We start from the raw sequence: 19,822 nt of genomic DNA, 5'->3' as shown, positions 1-19,822 counted from the left end.
ATAAATTGCAACATATGGGAATGGATATAGGGTTGGTGAGATGGATAGGTGGGTGGTTGATGGAGAGAAATCAGAGACTAGTTTATTCAGGAGTAGAGTCCAAAAGACGGCCTGTGACTAGTGGTGTGCCGCAGGGTTCTGTTCTTGGACCACTGCTGTTTAATTTGTTCATTAACGATATAGGGAAGGATCTAAGAAGAACAGTTCATTTGTTCGCTGATGATGCAAAGTTAGGTAGGGATAGTAAGTTCTTTACTGCAGAAGATGTCAAAATCTTGCAGGAAGACTTGGATAGATTGGAGTACTGGGCTAAGGATAATGGATGTCAATTTAATGTGACAAAATGAAAGGTTATGCATTTTGGGGTGAAAAGATTAGCAGCAGTATACCACATTGGTGGAACTGTATCCAGGAGATTGATGAGGCCAGGGACTTGGGAGTGTTGGTGGATAGGGAGATGAAGTTTAGGGAGCCCACTGCAAAAGTGGCTAAATCAGCTCACTGACTCACTTGGTTGTTGAAAAATACTTTGACGAGCAGAGACAAGCAAGTTATTGTACTTCTGTGCCGGGCATTGATAAAACCTCATCTCAACTACTGTGCCCAGATTTGGTCACCTAGGTTTCTTCTTGATGGGGAGGAGGTGGAGAGGATCCAGAGGCGAGTGACCAAGATGATAGTAGGCCTATGGAATGAACCTTATGAGAACAGGTTGAAGATTTGTGGGTTGCAGAAATTAGTTGATAGGCGGAAAAGGGGAGATATGATTGAGACATTCAAATTGCTAAAGGGTTTCTATAGGATTAATTCAGAGGATATTTTTGAGATCAGGACTGGTGGTGGGAGAACTAGGGGACACCTATGGAAGCTGGGCAAGGGTGGGGTTAACAAGGGTGTTAGAGCTGGGTTCTTTACTTTTAGAATGGTAAATGAGGAATAAGCTGCCGGAGTCTGTTGTGGGTGAGTTCAAGGCAAGGTATGATAGATACTGTGAGAATGTCGTATAGTTGTGTTGACATGATGTTTAGGGCCTCCCTCGATGAGTCTAAGGACTCCCTGGAGTTGCCCATAATAATAATAATAATAATAATATTAATAATTATCACCACCATTATTCATTAACTATGTGGCTCACAATGTGAAGGAAAGTGGTATTAAACCTGATATAAAAATTGGAGATGTTAATCTCAGCTCTTTACTTTATGCAGATGATGTTATACTTCTAAATAAATCCAGTACAAGTCTGTAAGATTCTCTTACTAAACTGAATAACCATTGTAATAAATTTGGAATGAAATCAGCAACAAAATGAGATAATGAAAATAGGCGGAAACAATGAAAACATCAACTGAATCCTGAATGGAGAAGCTATAGAAGTTAAATATTTCAGCTACTCAGGCACACATTTTAGTAAATTAGCACAACTTTTAATTTGGAAGTCAACTGAATAACTGTATATGAATTAAGAGATAAATTAGTCAAAATGCAAAACTAGTTGTCTACAAGGCTGTGTACAAAGCAATTTTAATTTACAGATCTGAGAGCTAGGTTAGAAATAAAACACGTCATCAAAGACTGGAGAAAATAAGATTACAGGAGTGAATGCATGGCATAAATGGCAATATCACGTTAAAAATAAGAATATTAGGAAAAATCTTGACATCATTAGCATTCAAGAATGTGTTAGCAGAGCTAATTAAACAGAATGCGAGAAGAACAATTAGAAAAACAAGTGTTCTTTGCTAGGCTGGCAGGAAACAGACCGAGAGGAAGACCCAAGATAAGTGAACTGGTACAGTAAAAAGTGTCTTAGAAGATGGAAATATAAGATCTGACAATACTGCAGTTTTGAGAGATAATAGATTAATTTGGAGAAAAATTGTCATCGGAAGTTAGTAATAATGTAATTTTTCATGTAAGACTATAATAACTCCCGCTGAATGTACATTTCAGGAAATGTGATGATGATGCGAAGAAAGGCAGGGTAATCAGTAATTCAAATGACTTTAAAAGTCATCATCATCAAATTCCTGACACGTACCCTCACACAAGGTGTACGGGATATGATAGAACTACATGAAAAATTAATTCATTTCTAACTTCTTTTCTACAATTTCCCTCCAAATCAGTCTTACTTGTCCAGACTCCAACATTATCAGATCTTATATTTCTATTGTCTAAGGCACAATGTACTGTATCAATCCACCTATATGTTGGTCTTCCTCTAGGTCGTTTATCTGCCAACCTGGCAGAGAACTCTAGTATTGCTAATCTTTCCTCGCCCATTTTGTTTAAGTGACCATACTACCTGAAATTAGCTCTGCTAATGAATTCCTGGACGCTGACAATGTCAAGTTCTTTCCTAATATCCTCATTTTTAATATGATATTGCCACTGATGCCTCTAATCTTTCTCAGGATAGGGTCTCTAGACTTTGGTCAAGTGTTTTACTTCTGACCCAGCTCTCAGATCTATAAGTTAAAACTGGTTTGAACACTGTCTTGTATACAATTAATTTAGTGTTCCGACTAATTTCTCTCTTATTCCATATGAATTTATTCAATTGACTTCATACCATACCAGCTTTGTTGATTCTGTTGTCTATTTCCATATTTAATTTACCATCTTCACTAAACATTGTGCCTAAGTAGATGAAATGTTTTACTTGTTCCACAGGTTCTCCATTCATAACACAGTTGACATTTTCAACGTCTTTCTTTTTATTGCTGACTTTCATACCATATTTATTACAACAGTTATTCAATTTATTCAGCAAATCTTGCAAACGTAACAGATTTATTTAGAAGTATGATATTGTCCACATAAAGCAAAGAGCTGACATTAACATCGCTAATTTTGATATCATGTTTAATAGAACTTTCCTTCATAATGTGATCTATATAGATAATGAATAACAGAGAGGCTGCACTATGTAGTGCAGCCACTGCAAGACTTTTATACCACCATACTTCAGCATTTCTGGTCGAATATCATCTACTCCTGCTGCCTTTCTGCATTTCAACCCTTTGATGGCTTTTTCTACTTCAAGTATGATATGTATTCCTGACTGTATGCCTGTTGAGTGCTTTTTACCACTGTGCTATCACTGCTTGTTTCATTTAGCAATATTTCGAAGTAATTACTTCATACTTCAAGGATATCTTTTTCTCCTGTTTTCATGTCACCTTTATCATCTCTAACTCTTTCCTCCATTTCTAAGCTTCTTAAACAACCTCCAGAATATTTTGCCACCTTCTTGATATTTATTTTCTATGTTCTTGCCAAAGTCCTCCTATTACTTTTGTTTAGCTAGTTTTACACAGTGTTTAGCTTTCTTACATTTGTCTCTGTATTCTCTAAGAGCACAAGCTGACTTATTTGCCAAGAACTTTTGATATGCTTTCTTCTTTTCCTTCACTACCTCTTTAACTTCCTTTGTCCAACATGGAGTTCTTGAAGAAAAACCTGAATCAATCAGGGTTTTCTTCAAGGCTTGACATCTCCAAGGTTTGGTTCCTGTTCTGAAACTCTTTCATTTTTTCTTCAATAATCTTTGTGTATTTTAGTCTACAGTTCACATCTGAGAGCTGCTCAACTTTTATTCGCTTTAAAACTTTCTTACATGCCATTCTTTTCAATATGAAATTCAATTTTATCCTGCTCAAGACTAAATGGTGATTACTTCCAATTTCAAATCCTCTGTACACTCTGGTGTCCTGCACAAGGGAGAAAATATCACTCTACTTGAGACTGCCTGCCATTCAAGAAGATTAGCCTCGTATTTTGTGTTGAATACTATGGCTACTCCTTCTTTTCCTTGATTGTCATTTCCTGAATATAACATTTTGTATTTATTGCTCAGGAAGATCTCGCCAGTTTTTGTCTTTTTTTGTTTCAGTCATCCCTATTATGTCGATCTGGTACTTATCTAATTCCTCAGCTAGTTCCATTTCTTTGCCATTCAGGCTTATGTTGATAGTACAGATCTTTAACTCATGCGATGTTGAGTTGGGGTGTTTCCAGATTTGTTCTTTTGTGTATTTTCATATTTAATTTTCCATCTTAAATAAAAACTGTTCCTAAATAGCTGAAATATTTTACTTTTTCAATAGGTTTCTCATTCAGGATTCAGCAGATGTTTTCGATGTTCCTACTTCCTAGCCTTTGTCTTCCTACTGTTGATTTTCATACAAAATTTGTTCCAGCAGTAATTCAACTTAGTTATGGAATCCTGAAGATTTGTACTAGATTTTTTTTTTAAGTGTATAACATCATTTTCATATAAAAAAGAGATGTGATATTGCATCTCCGATTTTGATATTAGGTTTAATTCCACTTTCCTTGAATTATTTGATCCACATAGATGATGAAATATGATGGTTTTGGAAATGTAAAACCATGGATTGAACCATGGTTTTACATTTCATTTCACATCAGGCCTCCTGCAATTCTAACTGCTGACTTACACGTTGTTATATTTCCATGAATTTCTGAACTATGTTTTAAAATAAAAGTGTGATGCTGAGAATATCTATTTGGCTGGAACCTACATTGTTCTTCTCACGTTTCACCCCCACAATTTTTCTTAGCATTCTCTCAAGCATGTCAGCATAAATCTTTATTTTCACAGATGTGTACCATGAGAGTTATATGCAATCATCCAGAATTTGAGCTCCTAACCATACCCTCTGAATGATGCAGTGCAACTATGTAAATATTTTATATCTCAATATTTAAGTTTTCCCATAACATTGGTTTCCATTTTTTCTTATCCATTACTACCTCTTCAACTTCCTGAGTCAACTATGGTGTTCTGATTTTTCTATCACTGCAGAGAACTTCACCATAGGCAAGTCTGGCTGAACAATTGATATTTTCTTCAGAGTCTACCTAGGATTTTCCTATATTTGGTTCTTGTTTTTGAAATGTTTTTTCTTGAGTAATGTTTTTCAGTCAAAAGTTTGCCTCAGAAATTGTTTGATTTCATCCTTTAAAAATCTTTCTTATACAGTTTTCTTTCCAGTAGAAAACTCAATTTTATCCTGCTCAAAACTAAATGATAATTACTTTTGGTTTCAAATTTCCTGTATACTGCTGCATTCTAAAACAGCATGAAGATATCATCATCAACAATAACATTATGGGTGACATTTTTTCTTATGTGCTGTATCTTCTCTATACGTGAATTTGTGCACATCATTATGTTGGAACATTGTAATTAGTAATGAGTTGTCTATGTCATGAAGAGAAATCATACAGGCTTGCCATTCTTTCCTCTAAATTTTCCCAAAACATTTCTTTGTGCGGTATTCATTTTCTACTCTGGTGTTTTATATCTCACTAACAAGGACCGTAGTTTCTTTTTTGTTTAAATCAGCTACATTTCTTTAATGACTCAAAGAATTCCTCCACATCTTCAATAGACCCTTCTGTAGAACTACAGGCACCAATGTCTCATTATCCAATTCCTCCTTTTGATGTTTGCCTACATCACTTTATTTTTACCATTCATGAAATAATCTTCAAGTTTAGTGTTCATTATTAAAGCTACTTCTTCATTTCTCAGATCATTGTTGTTGCCTGAATATAACATCTTGTAATTGTTATTCAGAACAACCTCATTTGTTTATGCCTTCTTACTTTCAGTAATACTGGTTATGTTGACATCATACTTCTATAATTCTTCTTTCACTTCCACTTCTTTTCTGTTTATTTCTTATATTATTGTGCCTATCTTGAATTTTGCTGTCTTCCTAATATGAATCCTACAAATGAGAGACCATAATGCCTGTATTAAATAAATGTCATGTGTGAGCTTGGGTTTGTCCTTGGAAATAATTCATAAGGAAAGTTGTTCCACAGAACTGTGGTGGACAGAATAAAAGACTGGGAGTAACAAATTCAATGAGTCTATAGTTCAATGTAAAAGGATGTTGGGAAGTTGCTGCTCATATTCCTGAGCAGAGATTTAGCAGAAATGGGGGGGGGGGTGCATCTGTAGAAAAGACAGTGCGGAAACTGTCTGTGAGAGAGGTGCTGTTAATCAAAACCACTCTCTTCTGAACTGCAACAAGAATTTTTAGAGATTTTAGGTACACCTCCTCAAATGTGCGAGCATTATATTACAAAGTTGGATAGATTTCAGATTTGTACATAGTAGAAATTAGCTAACATAATTAACTATTTTAAATTTGAAGATGGAAGTATATAAAAGTAGCAGGTTTTAGTTAAAATCTAAAATTTTTTTTTTTTGAAAAGAAAATATCATTTTTCATTAAAACAGCCCAAGGAAAAAAAAGATAGAGAGTCAAACTCTATCTTTACAGCCGCCATTTTCTGTCCACTGCTGGACGAAGACCTCCTCCAGTTCTTTCCACCTGTACTGTTCTTGGCAATGGTTGACCAATTTTCCCCAACAAAATTTGACAATTCATCACTCCACCTTCTTTTAGGACATCCTTGGCCTTGTTTCCCTTCTTTTGGAATCCAGTTCGTTAGTCTGGTGGTCCATCACTTATCTTTTCCTCTGGATAGATGTCTGACCCATTTCCATTTTAGTTGCTAATGGTGAGGAATGATGTTAGTGACGTGAGTCTAGCATCAACATCTCCATTTTTCTTTGAGTTGTTGTTAGTTTATTTGCCAGTGCTTTTGTTAGAGACCAAGTTTCCCAACCATAAGTGATGACTGGAAGTATACACTGGATAAATGTTTTCCTTTTTAAACAGAGTAGGACATCATTGTTTTAAAAAATGCTTTTCAATTTTCTGAATGTACTCCTGGCAAGTTAAATTCTCCTATTTATTTCCTTTTGGAATCCACAGTTCAGATCAATGAGATGACCTAAGTATGTATATGAAGAGACTCTTTCCAAGAAATCGTTTTCTATTATTATGTTTTTTTTTCTTCTTCTTTGAGTGCCATCTCTTATCGGAGGTCAGCGACCACCTTGGCAAATTTTGAGCGATCCTCAGCTACTCTGAGCAGTCTTTCAGAGCTCATGCAAGTCCATTGTCTGATGTGTGCCAGCCCAAAATTTTCTTCGTCTTCCTTGTCCTCTTCTTCCACTTATCTTCCCTTTTATAATCAATTGAAGTATCTTATATTTTTCATTAGTAGGTGACAAGCAAGATTATGTGTCAGCTGATTAGGAAGCCTTCAAAATACTGGTTCGGTCCTGTACACTACATGCAGCAGCTGACCTGTGGAACTGCTTTACTGCCATATCATTAAAGTGCCTCAAATTACTTGTTGAAAAACTATTCGAGAGGTGTGGGAAGTGAAAAGAAATACCTCACTATTCACGGTTTGCTCTGATTTTCTGATGAAAACAGCAAGGGACATTTTTAAACATACTAGAATATGAAATTTCATCAATCCTCACCTGAGAGCAGGTGAGGATTGCACATTAGGCCAGGAATCCCAGTCAGTCTTTAATCAAATGCTTTAATCTCGTATCCATAACTTAACACTGGTTTGAACACAGTCTTATATACTGTTAGTTTGGTGTTTTGGCTAATTTCTCTCTTATTCAATATAACTTTATTCAACTGGCTACCCGCCATACCAACTTTGCTTATTCTGTTGTCTATTTCCAGATTTAACCTGCCATCTTCACTAAAAACTGGCTTAAACAGCAGAAACATTTTACTTCTAAAATATCTCCATTTAGAATGTGGCTGAAGTTTTCTATGCTCCTGCCTATTTTTATAGTTTTGGTCTTTTTTTATGACTGATTTTCATGCCAAATTTGTTAGAGCTGCTATTCAATTTAGTTAGTGACACCTTGCACTAGATGTACATCATCTGCATAAAGCAAAGAGCAAAGTTTGATATCTCCAATTCTTATATCAGGCCTAATGCCATTTTCTTGGATCACATAATGTGCATTCTTGTCTTACCCCTGATATTTTTTTAACATTAAACCATCTTCCTGTATTTCCACAAATTCTAACAGCTGACTGACAACTTAAACATAGATTATGTATTGCTCTATATAATATTCTATTCACCTAATATAATTGAAGTATTTTGAAAAGCTTTTCTCTGGGCACAAAACTTAATCCATGACATATCCCCCCCCCCCCCAGTTTATCTGGGGTTTTTCATCCTGCAAACAGGAAAAGCAGCCCTGTGCACACACAGGCTACAGTCATACGATATAGTTCAGTGGCGGCCAGTGAAAATTTTAAGTGGGAGTGCTGCATATACAAAATAAGAAAAATAATTCTTTTTTTCCTAATCAGTAACCAATTTATTAATAAGTAAATTTACATATTAAAAAAATCTGCTTTATTAAAAATATTATTTGAAAATAAAATCCATTCTTCTATTTTTGCCTTGACAAAATTTTTCAATAACCTTTTCATTAAAATTTGTAATTTGCGATATCATGTCTTTTTCAATTGAAAATTCTACCTTGTATCTATAATAAATAAATAATTATATGTTATTTTAACAGAATAAAATAAGATTTATCAAAAACATTTCATCCTCGCCACGAACACACCAATAATAAAAATTTTGTATCTCACAGAAACAACATGCACAAGCATACAATTTATTTTTAGTGACACTGCTCATTGAGCACTGTCAGATTCACTTATTATGTGAGTTGGTAAGTGCAAATAAATATCGGTGAGTTTAGCTGCAACTGACCGAACGTGATCATTCCGACACTGAGTTAAATCTCAGAGCATTTGTGTCATGTAACAATAATTTTTCATGTAATGATAATTGAGAAAATATAATTCTTTTCATATTTTCAACAGGACATTCGTCATAATTCAGCCTTGTATTTATAATAAATAAATAATTATATGGTATTTTAATAGTATAAAATAAGATTTACCAAAAATATTTTCCCCTCACCACGAACACACACTAATAATAAAAGTTTCGTATCACAGAAATAACGTGCGCAAGCATACAATTTATCTGTAGCGACACTGCTCGTTGAGCAGTGTCAGATTCACTTGTTACATGCAGTGACAAGTGCAAACGAATGTCGGCGAATCTAGCTGCAACTGACCGAACTTTATAATTCTGACACTGCATTTGTAAGAATTGTGCATTTGTTAATCGAACAATTCCAATTATTAACTATTCAATCAATGTCAGAACATAATAGCCATAACCTTTAACATGTTGTATTGCATTTATATATACATGGAAAACAAAACATCACCTAATAGACAGGAAAAACATAACAAGCATAGGAACATGGAATGTAAGAATGCTTCATCAGGAAGGAGCATTGGAAATACTACTGCATCAATTAGACAACTACCGATGGGAAGTGATTGGACTCTGCAAAACCAGATGGACTGGAAAAGGAGAATTCCACCATGGACAGTACAAAATCTTAACTTCAGGCAGGGAGGACAACACCCACCAAGAAGGACTAGCACTTATAATAAAACCAAAGGCTCAAAACCGTCTATTGTCCTACATTCCTAATCTCACCTAGGAAAATTATAGCAAGATTTAAAACATCAATCGGATCACAAACTATTATTCAAGTATACTCACCAACTTCGACATCATCAGAAGAAGACATTGAGGAGTTCTATATGGATTTGCAAAAACCAGTACAGCAGACATCAAGTCAAGTCTCCTAATTGTAATAGGGGACTTAAACAAAAGTAGGCAAAGACTGGTGTTAAGTGCTGAATTAAACAAAAATTAAATTAATTTACGTTTCCTTCAGACTTAACATGGGCTTGCAATTTTGAATCAATTATTGATGTACTGTAAATTTCACTAAAATGTTACTATGCTGAGAATCCTTCATTTAGTGTGTGATATTATAGAGTATTGTGAATTGCTAAACTGCTTAAGTGTAAGTACTTATAGACTGCTGGGTGAAAGAGATAATCCGATTAAATAGAAATGGCCGGAATCGAAACACGTGCATCATAGAGTACAGGTGCACCTTTTCGTAAGCAAACAAGTTCCCCCCCACACACTCATACACGCAAAAGAGTAGGCTAAGATTTCCATGTGTGGCATGCAGTACTGGTGACGTGAGGTGATGCTGAGAAAATGGGATGAGTAATCGATGACATGGAGTGAATGTGTGGCGCGCAATTTAAAAAGTCGTGCAGTGCCAAGGAAGCTCTCTTGTACTCTTGTTCTTTAGGCTAAGTTCTTGCTCTTACTGGTGTGTGGAGTTACACTCTGAAGTTTTCGGGTGGTCTTGCTGATGTGTATGGAGCCTCCTCATGGCGTCCCCTCATTCCTCGCGGATTCGAGACAATGACGGAGGAACTTTGCCGTAGATTTTCCAACAATTTACCAGTCGGTGACCAGCCCAGCAGAAGGTATTCACCAATGCTTACGGAGATGTCGTTATGATGTTGAACGAGTTCACCATGGAACAACGTCTACCTATTTTCGGCGGCAGAAGTAAGTGAAGATTGAAACATTGAAGAATTGTGTGTACCTCAGAGAAAGCAGAAGGAACGTGATGTCGAAAGTAATTGTCCAGACGAGATATGTAAAGTGGCCAGATAATTCCTCTGCAATTGGTAACGTACAATCTATGTTTTATTATGTGTATTAGAAGAACATATGTAAATTTTAGGAAGGACTTTAGAGAAAGTTTCCTTTGAATGATAAAGTAATAATGAGAATTTTGAGTATTTTGTTAAGTAAATTAATTGAGAGCACATGGTGCCTTAGAATTGTCTTTTAATGATAGAAAAGGTTATGAGAATTTTGTGAGAAGAAATTGTATAAGAGCACATGAAGCTAGTTTAGTAATTCAGCTAATAATTGTCCTTAGCATTAATGAATAAGTGTGATTTTTCAAGTGTAATTTGAGCCTTAATTGAAGTTCTTTGTCATGCATGCTAAGATAGATATAGAGAATCTAAGTAATTAGTGCTCAGTCATTAGCAATTGCAGATTACTTATTAAGAGTGAATTCATAGAATGTATAATGTTTCAACTGAATTAAATGTTTTGTTTCTTTTGTTTAACTGATGACTTGCCTGATTTTCTTCTCTGTTGCACTTGCTCATAAATTACAGACCACAGTGGGAGATTAATTTATAGAGAGGCTACGACTGCAAATGTAACTCTTAATAACATAAGATTGTATGCTAAACTGTGTTCTGGTTCCTCGATTCTACACTATCTGTTAATCTAGGATTTGGGGTGGCGCAGTGAAAAATAAATTTTCCCTGAATATGAAAAAGGAATTAGAACCAGTGTGAGACAAAGGAATAGGTATCCGCCATTAGTAATTCCTTTGTCCCACAAACCACTAGCATCGTTCTTGTAAGTATAGATCGGCCAAGAGAGATATTGAAGTTAAGAGAATTAAGATTGAAGATAAAGTTTTAGTATAATTAAGAATAATCAAGAGGTAAGGATAAGAGAATATAGACTAAATATAGAGAAAAATAATAAGAATAAAATAAGAAGTAAGATTTTACACTGGGATACCTGGCCAAGAGTAATCGGAAAGTTTGGGTATGGAGAAAGCAATGAAGGTGGTGAAAGACTGCTAAACTTCTGCTCAAATAATAGACTAACACTACCCAACACTCTCTTTAAACATCCAAAACCGCAAAGAAAATGGACATGGATATCACCAGATAGACTATATTATTGTAAACCAAAGATGGAAATCAAGTATCCTAAACTAAAGATTGTGGATCAGACCATAAGCTAGTATTAGCAAACCTAAGAATAAAGTTAAAATCTGGAAGCACTTTTAGGGTCAAAAGGAGGCAGAATGTAAAAAAACTACAAGACAACAATATTCTAAGAAAATATCAACTAGAACTAGATAAAAACCTGAAGGAACTACCAAAACAGAATATAAACATCGAAGAACATTGGTGCAAATTAAAGGAAATTAAATTAAATTAACATTAAAATTAACATTAAATTCAGTAGAAAAAAAAAATAGGCTACACAGAAAGAGAAAGTAAAAAGGATTGGATCTCGAATGAAGTAAAAAGGTTAAGCGATCAAAGGAAAAGCATGAAACTAAAACAGAACTATAACAGAAATGAATATAATAGATTAACCAGAGAAATTAGAAAACTAGTTAAAAGAGACAAGAATAACTGGTTAGAAGAAAAATGCAAAACAGCAGAAAAGCTATCAAAAGAAAATAACCTTCATGGATTATATAAACAAATAGACCAAATTAGTAAGACATGGACAACAAAAATTATAATGATCAAAAACAAAGAGGGACAACTAACTGAAAGTAAAACAAAAAGAATGGCCAGATGGGAAGAATACTTCAAAGATTTATATAATAAAAACAGCTCCCAGAATATTACGATTCCAGCCCTGAAATGGAAGAGGAAACAAATATCTTTACCAAAGGAATAATAGCACATAGCATATAAAAACTCAAAACTAGGAAAGCACCGCACCTGGCATTGATCAATGCAGAATTCTTAAAAGCAGGAAAGGAACAACTTTTGGAACCATTAAAAACATTATCGAAAGGATCTATAAAAATGAAACAGTGCCTACTGATTGGATCAAATCAGTCATAACTCCTATATACAAAAAAGGAGATAAAACAGAATGCAATAATTACAGAGGCATTAACCTCCTCAGTATTTCAAGTAAGGTTTTTTACGAAAGTAATCCAAAAACAAATTAAGCCATATATAGAACTGGCACTAGGAGAAGAACAAGCCAGTTTCAGACCAGGGCGAAGCACAATTGATCAATTATTCACCTTAAGACAGTTAATAGGAAAGACACTAGAGTACAACCAAAGTTGCTACATAAATTTCATAGACTTTCGTCAGGTATTCGATTCAATCCGTAGAAGAGAACTATGGAAAAATTTGGAATTCCCAACAAAATCATAAGAATAATAAAGAATCTGTATGAGAAATCTGAAAGTTCAGTATGAATGGAGGACATCTTAACGAACTAATTCCACACAGAGAGCGGAGTAAGACAAGGATGCAATCTGTCACCTGACCTGTTTTCAATCTTACACTGGAAGAAGCAACCAATAAGCCTTAAACAATGAAGACTCCGGAATCAAAATATATGGGAAAAATGTGACAAATTTAAAACTTGCAGACGACATTGCATTACTTGCAAGCACAAAAGAAAATCTACAGCGAATTTCTCATAAAATAAAGGAGTGTATAAAATCTGGATTAAACATAAATATAGACAAAACAAAAATTATGCAAATAGGAAAAAGAAGCGCCAATCTGAAAATTGAAATTGATAGTAAGAATCTAGAGTAGGTAGAAAACTTCACCTACCTTGGAGGAGTTATTGAGTACAATGGCGAAATTATAAAAGATATAAACAGATGAATCAGTCAAGCATCCCAAACTTTTGGACGACTTAATAAAATATGGAAGTCAAGAGAGATCAAACAAGTAGCAAAAGTAAGAATCTAGGAAACAATGGTCCTCCCAATACTCCTCTACAGAAGTGAATGCTAGAATCTCAAAAATGCTGAACAGAAAAAATTATTAGTTACTGAAATGGGTTGGCTAAGAAGATTACTTGGAGTATGTCTGCTGGATCGAAACGAAGACATAAGGAAACGACTAAATGGGAACAGAAAGATTACCATCTAAAGCCCTGAATACAACGATGGAGGATAAAAGATCCAAAGGACGGCCCAGAATTAGATGGATAGACAAAATAAAAGAGGACCCGAAAACCAAATCACAACAAGCAACACCAAACTGGACAGAATTGTTCAGACTCTCCCGGGACAGACAGAAGTGGAAAGAGTTCATTCTGCCTCATCATCATCACACAGATGATGGAAGAGAGAAGAAGAATGTTGTGAGCATTGTTATTATTTATAAACACAAACAAAATTTAATTTTTTCATTTTTTCCTTCGGGGTGCTGTAATGTCACAACAGTGCTTATGTAAAAGCTGCCACTTATATAGTACTTAATCCCTCATTACGAGGACTCAACCAGTGCTAAGGAGTGGCTGAGGAATAAGGGGGGGGGGGATCCCACATGAATTAAAAAAAAAAAAACTATTTGGCCTGAACCTAGCTTGTTCTTTTCAAAGTTTCTCTTGTTCAATCTTTCTCAACCTCTTTTCAAGTATGCTTTGTTAAATCTTATCTGGAACACTTAATAGATAAAATTCCCCTGTAATTCTGACAAACAGCTTTATTCCCGTTTTTTTTAGATGGGTACCATGAGAATAATGCTCTAATCATCAGAAATTTGACCTTCTGACAGGCACTCTGAATTATGCATCGTAGCCATTGGAAAAAAAAAGGGGTGTTTAAGGGTCAAAGCTGTATAACCGAGAGGAGACCTCCACATAGCCTTTAAAGGAATGCGGAGAACCGACCAGGGCTTCTGACCTAATGTCCAATCCTCACCTTCTCGTGGTGCACCCTGTTGGGTATCTACTTTGATACTGAACGAACGAGGATGGGCTGGCAATTTGGGATTTAGCCGACCAAATTGTATTCTTATTGGTTAAACCAAAATAAAAAATGATGGTACAACATGACAAAATTTCATGCTGGGTGGAGCGTCGCCCGGTTAAACAAGGCCCCCGTTGTTTTCGCCAGGGAACCAGGTCGAACAGCGAAAAGTCAGCTACTGGAACAAATCTGAAAATAAACCCCAACTCAACATCACCAGAGTTAAAGATCGGTACTATCAACGTAAGAAGCATGAATGGCAAAGAAATGGAGCTAGCTGAGGAATTAGATAAGTACCAGATCAACATAATAGGGGTGACTGAAACAAAAAAGACCAAAACTGGTGAGATCTTTCTGAGCAATAAATACAAAATGTTATATTCAGGCAATGACAATCAAGGAAAAGAAGGAGTAGCCATAGTATTCAACACAAAATATGAGGCTAATATTCTTGAATGGCAGTCAGTCTCAAGTAGAGTAATGTGAGCAAATATGAGAATGGGGAACTGGACAATGAGACTTATTTGTGCCTATGGTCCCACAGAAGGTTCTACTAAGGTAGAAGTGGAGGAATTTTTTGAGGCTTTAGAAAAAGCAACTGACACACTGAAAAAGGAAAAGTTGGTCCTTGTTGGGGATCTAAATAGCAGAGTACGAAATGATTGTCAGACATACAAAAATATTTTGGGAAAATTTGAAGAAAACAGCAAAGCTAATAATAATGGCAAATATCTGTTGGATTTCTGCTCAGGACATGGACTGGTTATTACTAACACCATGTTCCAACATAAAAATGTGCACAAATTCACATGGAGAGAAGAGGCTAGGAATAAGAAAAGTGTCATTGACTATGTTATTGTTGATAGTGATGTTTTCTCCATGGTGCAGGACACCAGAGTGTACAGAGGATTTGAAATTGGAAGTGATTACTATTTAGTCTTGAGCAGGATAAAATTGAATTTCATATTGAAAAGAATAACATGTAAGAAAGTTTTAAAGCGAATAAAAGTTGAGCAGATCTCAGACGTGAACTGTAGACTAAAATACAGAAAGATTATTGAAAAGAAAATGAAAGAGTTTGAGAACAGGAATCAAACCTTGGAGATTCAGTGGCAAACTCTGAAGAAAACATTGCTTGAGTCTGCCAGAGAGGCTTATGGTGAGGTTGTGTGCAAGAATAAAAAAATCAGAACTCCCTGGTGGACACAGGAAGTTAAAGAGGCAGTGAAGCAAAAGAAGAAAGCATATCAAAAGTTCCTGGCAAATAAGTCAGCTTTTACTCTTACAGAATACAGAGACAAATGTAAGAAAGCTAAACAGTGTGTAAAACTAGCTAAACAAAAGTCATGGGAGGACTTTGGCAAGAATATAGAAAATAAATATCAAGAAGGTGGCAAAATATTCTGGAGGTTGTTGAAGAAGCTTAGGAATGGAGGAAAGAGTGCTGTAAAAGGAGTTAGAGATGATAAAGGTGACATGAAAACAGGAGAAAAAGATATCCTTGAAGTATGGAGTAATTACTTTGAAAAACTGCTAAATGAAACAAGCAGTGATGACAGCACAGTGGTACAAAACACTGACCAGGCATGCAGTCAGGAATACATATCCATACTTGAAGTAGAAAAAGCTATCAAAGGCTTGAAATGTGGAAAGGCAGCAGGAGTAGATGATATTCAACCAGAAATGCTGAAGTATGGTGGTATAAAAGTCTTACAGTGGCTGCACTACATAGTTCAGAAAGCCTGGACAGAGGGACGAATTCCTGATGATTGGAGTAGAGCTCTCATAGTACCCATATATAAAAAGGGAAATAAAACTGAATGTGAGAATTACAAAGGTATTTCCCTACTGAGTGTTCCTGGCAAGATCTATGCAAGTATACTTGAGAAACGGTTGAGAAGAATTGTGGAAGAAAAGCTTGGTGAAGAACAAGCTGGATTCAGGCCAAATAGAGGCTGTCAGGATCAGATCTTCACTTTACGACAAATAGTCGAGAAAGCATGGGAATACAACAAAGATCTGTATTTAAGTTTTGTCGATTTGGAAAAGGCATATGACAAGGTGCCAAGAGAGAAGCTATTCAATACGCTGCAGTTAGATGGTGTCAATGGGGCATTATATCAAGCAATACTTAGTCTTTATTTGAGTTGTAAGTCAGCAGTTAGAATTGAAGGAAGTACAGATAGATGGTTTAATGTTAAATCTGGTGTGAGACAAGGATGTACATTATCCCCTCTGTTATTCATTATCTATATGGATCACATTATGAAGGAATGTGGTATTAAACATGATATCAGAATTGGAGATGTTAATGTCAGCTCTTTGCTTTATGCAGATGATGTTATACTTCTAAATAAATCCGCTACAAGTCTGCAAGATTCTCTGACTAAATTGAATAGCTGTTGTAATAGATATGGCATGAAGGTCAGCAATAAAAAGACAAAGACAATGAAAATAGGCAGAATCATTGAAAATGTCAACTGTGTTGTGAATGGAGAATCTGTGGAACAAGTAAAACATTTCAGCTACTTAGGCACGATTTTTACTGAAGATGGTAAATTAAATATAGAAATAGATAACAGAATCAGCAAAGCTGGTATGGTGGGAAGTCAATTGAATAAATTCATATGGAATAAGAAAGAAATTATTCGGAACACTAAATTAGTATACAAGAGCTGGGTCAGAAGTAAAACACTTGACCAAAGACTAGAGACCGCAGATATGAGAGTCCTGAGAAAGATTAGAGGCCTGAACAAATGGCATCAATGGCAATATCATATTAAAAATGAGGATATTAGGAAAGAACTTGACATTGTCAGCATCCAGGAATGTGTTAGCAGAGCTAATCTCAGGTGGTATGGTCACTTAAATAGAATGGCAGAGGAACGATTAGCAAAACAAGTGTTCTCTGCCAGGTTGGCAGGAAAACGACCCAGAGGAAGACCAAGATATAGGTGGAATGATACGGTACAAAGTGCCTTAGACGATAGAAATATAAGATCTGATAATGTTGGAGTCGTGACAAGTAACAGACTGATTTGGAGGAAAATTGTAGATAGGAAGTTAGTAATGATGTAATTTTTTCATGTAGTACTGTCATATCCTGTATACCCCTTGAGGGTACATGGCAGGAATTTGATGATGATGATGATGGAGCCATTGGAAAACTTTTATATTCCACACTTAAACATTTCTGGTTGTATATCATCTATTCCGCTGCCTTTCCACATTTCAAGTTTTTAACAGCTTTTACTACCTCAAGTACTGATATGTACTCCTCTCTGCATTCCTCTTGAAAATTTTCTAGTATGGTTCTGCTAGTGCTTGGTTTATTTACAGTCTTTCAACATAATTACTCCAGACAATCTAGTATATCATTATCTTCAGTTTTCATGTCCTTTATCATCTGATTCCTTTTACAGTGCTTGTACCTCCATTTCTAAGTTTTTTTCAGTAGCCTCCAGGACATTTTGACACCTTCCTGATATTTATTTTCCAAATTCTTCCTATGACTTTTGTTTAGCTTACTTTTACACAGCATAGCTCTCTTACATTTTTCTCTGTATTCGTTTAGGACACCTGCTGACCTGTTTGCTATAAACTTTTGGTATGCTTCCTTCTTTTCGAAGACTGCTTCTTCAGCTTCTCATGTCCACCATGGTGTTCTTATTTTTCTATCCTTGCAGACAACTTCACCTCTTAACTCCCTAGCTGAATTGATCAATGTCTTCTTCAGAGTTTGTCACTGAGACTCCAAGGTTTGTTTCTTATTTTCAATTTATTTAATTTTTTCTTCAATAATGTTTGTATAGTCATATCTATAATTTACCTGTAAATGCTGCTGAACTTTAATTCTTTTAAAAATTTTCTTACACACTGTTCTTTTCAATGTGATATTGATTTTTATCCTGCTTAGTATTAATGTTCACTTCCAATTTCAAAACCTTTGTACACTCTTGTATCCTGAACCAGTATGTTGATATGACTATCAACAATGATATAGTCAATGAAGCTTTTCTTATTTCTTGTGTCTTCTCTCCACGTGAACTTGTGTACATCTTTATGTTAAAACATAGTGTTAGTAATGACTAGTCTGTGTTCTGAGCAGAAGTCCAGTAAATCATCATCATCTTCCTATCTTATATTATGCCTAAGAGCCTCTTAGTCTCATTCTATCTTCTTTTATATTGTCTTCCAACTGATTTCTTTCCCATGGGTTTGTATTCAAGGATTTGTTTGGTGATTCTGAATATGCAAATACTTGCCATTTTTATTATCTTTGTCCCTTTCTCCAAATTTTCCCAAAATGTTCCTATATGCCTGGTGGGATTCATTTGCTACTCTGCTGTTTAAATCCCCAACCAGGACCACTCTTTTCCATTTTCTTTATGTCAGTTGCCTGTTACTGTTCTAATGACTCAAAAAATTCCTCCACTTCTTCCTTAGAATTTTCTGTGGGACCATAGGTACAAATAAGTTTCATGTCCATCTCCCCATTTCAAAGTTTGCCCACATATCTATACTTGAAAACTGCCTTCCAATCAAGAAGTTTATCTTTATGTTTGGTATTGAATGTCATCACTACTCCTTCCTTTCCTTGATCATCATTGCTTGAAAATGACATCCTATACTTATTATTTAGTAAGATCTCCCCTGTTTTTGTCTCAGTAATGCCAATTATGTCCACATGGTACTTTTCCAATTCTTCTGCAAGTCTGTTATACTTTTGCATAGTAAAATATCAGTGCATAATTTGAAAATTTGTGAACTATTTTCAATTACCATAATTCACAATTTAATGTCATAAAAATAACTAAAACAAAGCAAAATAACAATGAAGACATTAATGAAAATTTGCAATTTGGGATTTTTGACTATAGTTCATTCTCCAATGGTCTTACTATTTACAATCAAATATACTTATACACTCTGAACTGTAAACCATGAATGCACTTACTATATGCTGTTCAACATCCTTACATACTATGCTTCGTCCACCAACTTGAATTTCTAATGGTTTGTTTAAAACTCTTCTTGCTAATGCTTCCATCTGTCGAGGGAAAGTAGCAGAAAACATAACAGTTTGGCGATCAGGTCGTATGCCATCTACAATCCTCATTACCTAAGAAAATAAATGAAATCTTAAATTAGTATACTTATTTTTGCATTATTAGTATGCATTATTTTTCCATAATGACAGACAGACGGGAGGGGGGGGGAGACTACTGGTGAAATTAACTATCTTTGGGCTATATGAAAATAACCTGATTGTTTTTATGATGTCTAAAATAATTAAATGGCTTGCATGATATACTTGTCTTCATCCTGTGGTTTGCTAATTAAACACACCAAATGCTTTAAAATTTCAACTACAAAAGAAAGTGAACTATGGGATTAACAAATATGCTAGTAAAA

General features: G+C 35.2%; 1 protein-coding gene across 3 annotated transcripts in view; it reads right to left on the bottom strand.

Annotated features, from left to right (window-relative positions):
• The window catches only part of Prp5 (pre-mRNA processing factor 5), a 593,106-nt gene that overhangs the window by 201,988 nt on the left and 371,296 nt on the right, over nucleotides 1–19,822 (bottom strand). For all 3 annotated transcript variants that reach the window (XM_090403381.1, XM_090403382.1, XM_090403383.1), the window contains exon 13: nucleotides 19,365–19,529. In XM_090403381.1, coding sequence (XP_090259507.1) covers nucleotides 19,365–19,529 — 165 coding nt within the window. The remainder of the gene's footprint in view (nucleotides 1–19,364; nucleotides 19,530–19,822) is intronic.

Source organism: Typopeltis vanoorti, chromosome 14 (assembly GCF_054136105.1).
Source record: "Typopeltis vanoorti isolate ZY-2024b chromosome 14, IOZ_Tvanoo_1.0, whole genome shotgun sequence".
In the NCBI taxonomy this organism is placed as follows: domain Eukaryota; kingdom Metazoa; phylum Arthropoda; class Arachnida; order Uropygi; family Thelyphonidae; genus Typopeltis; species Typopeltis vanoorti.
This window is presented reverse-complemented; position numbering and strand designations above follow the sequence as displayed.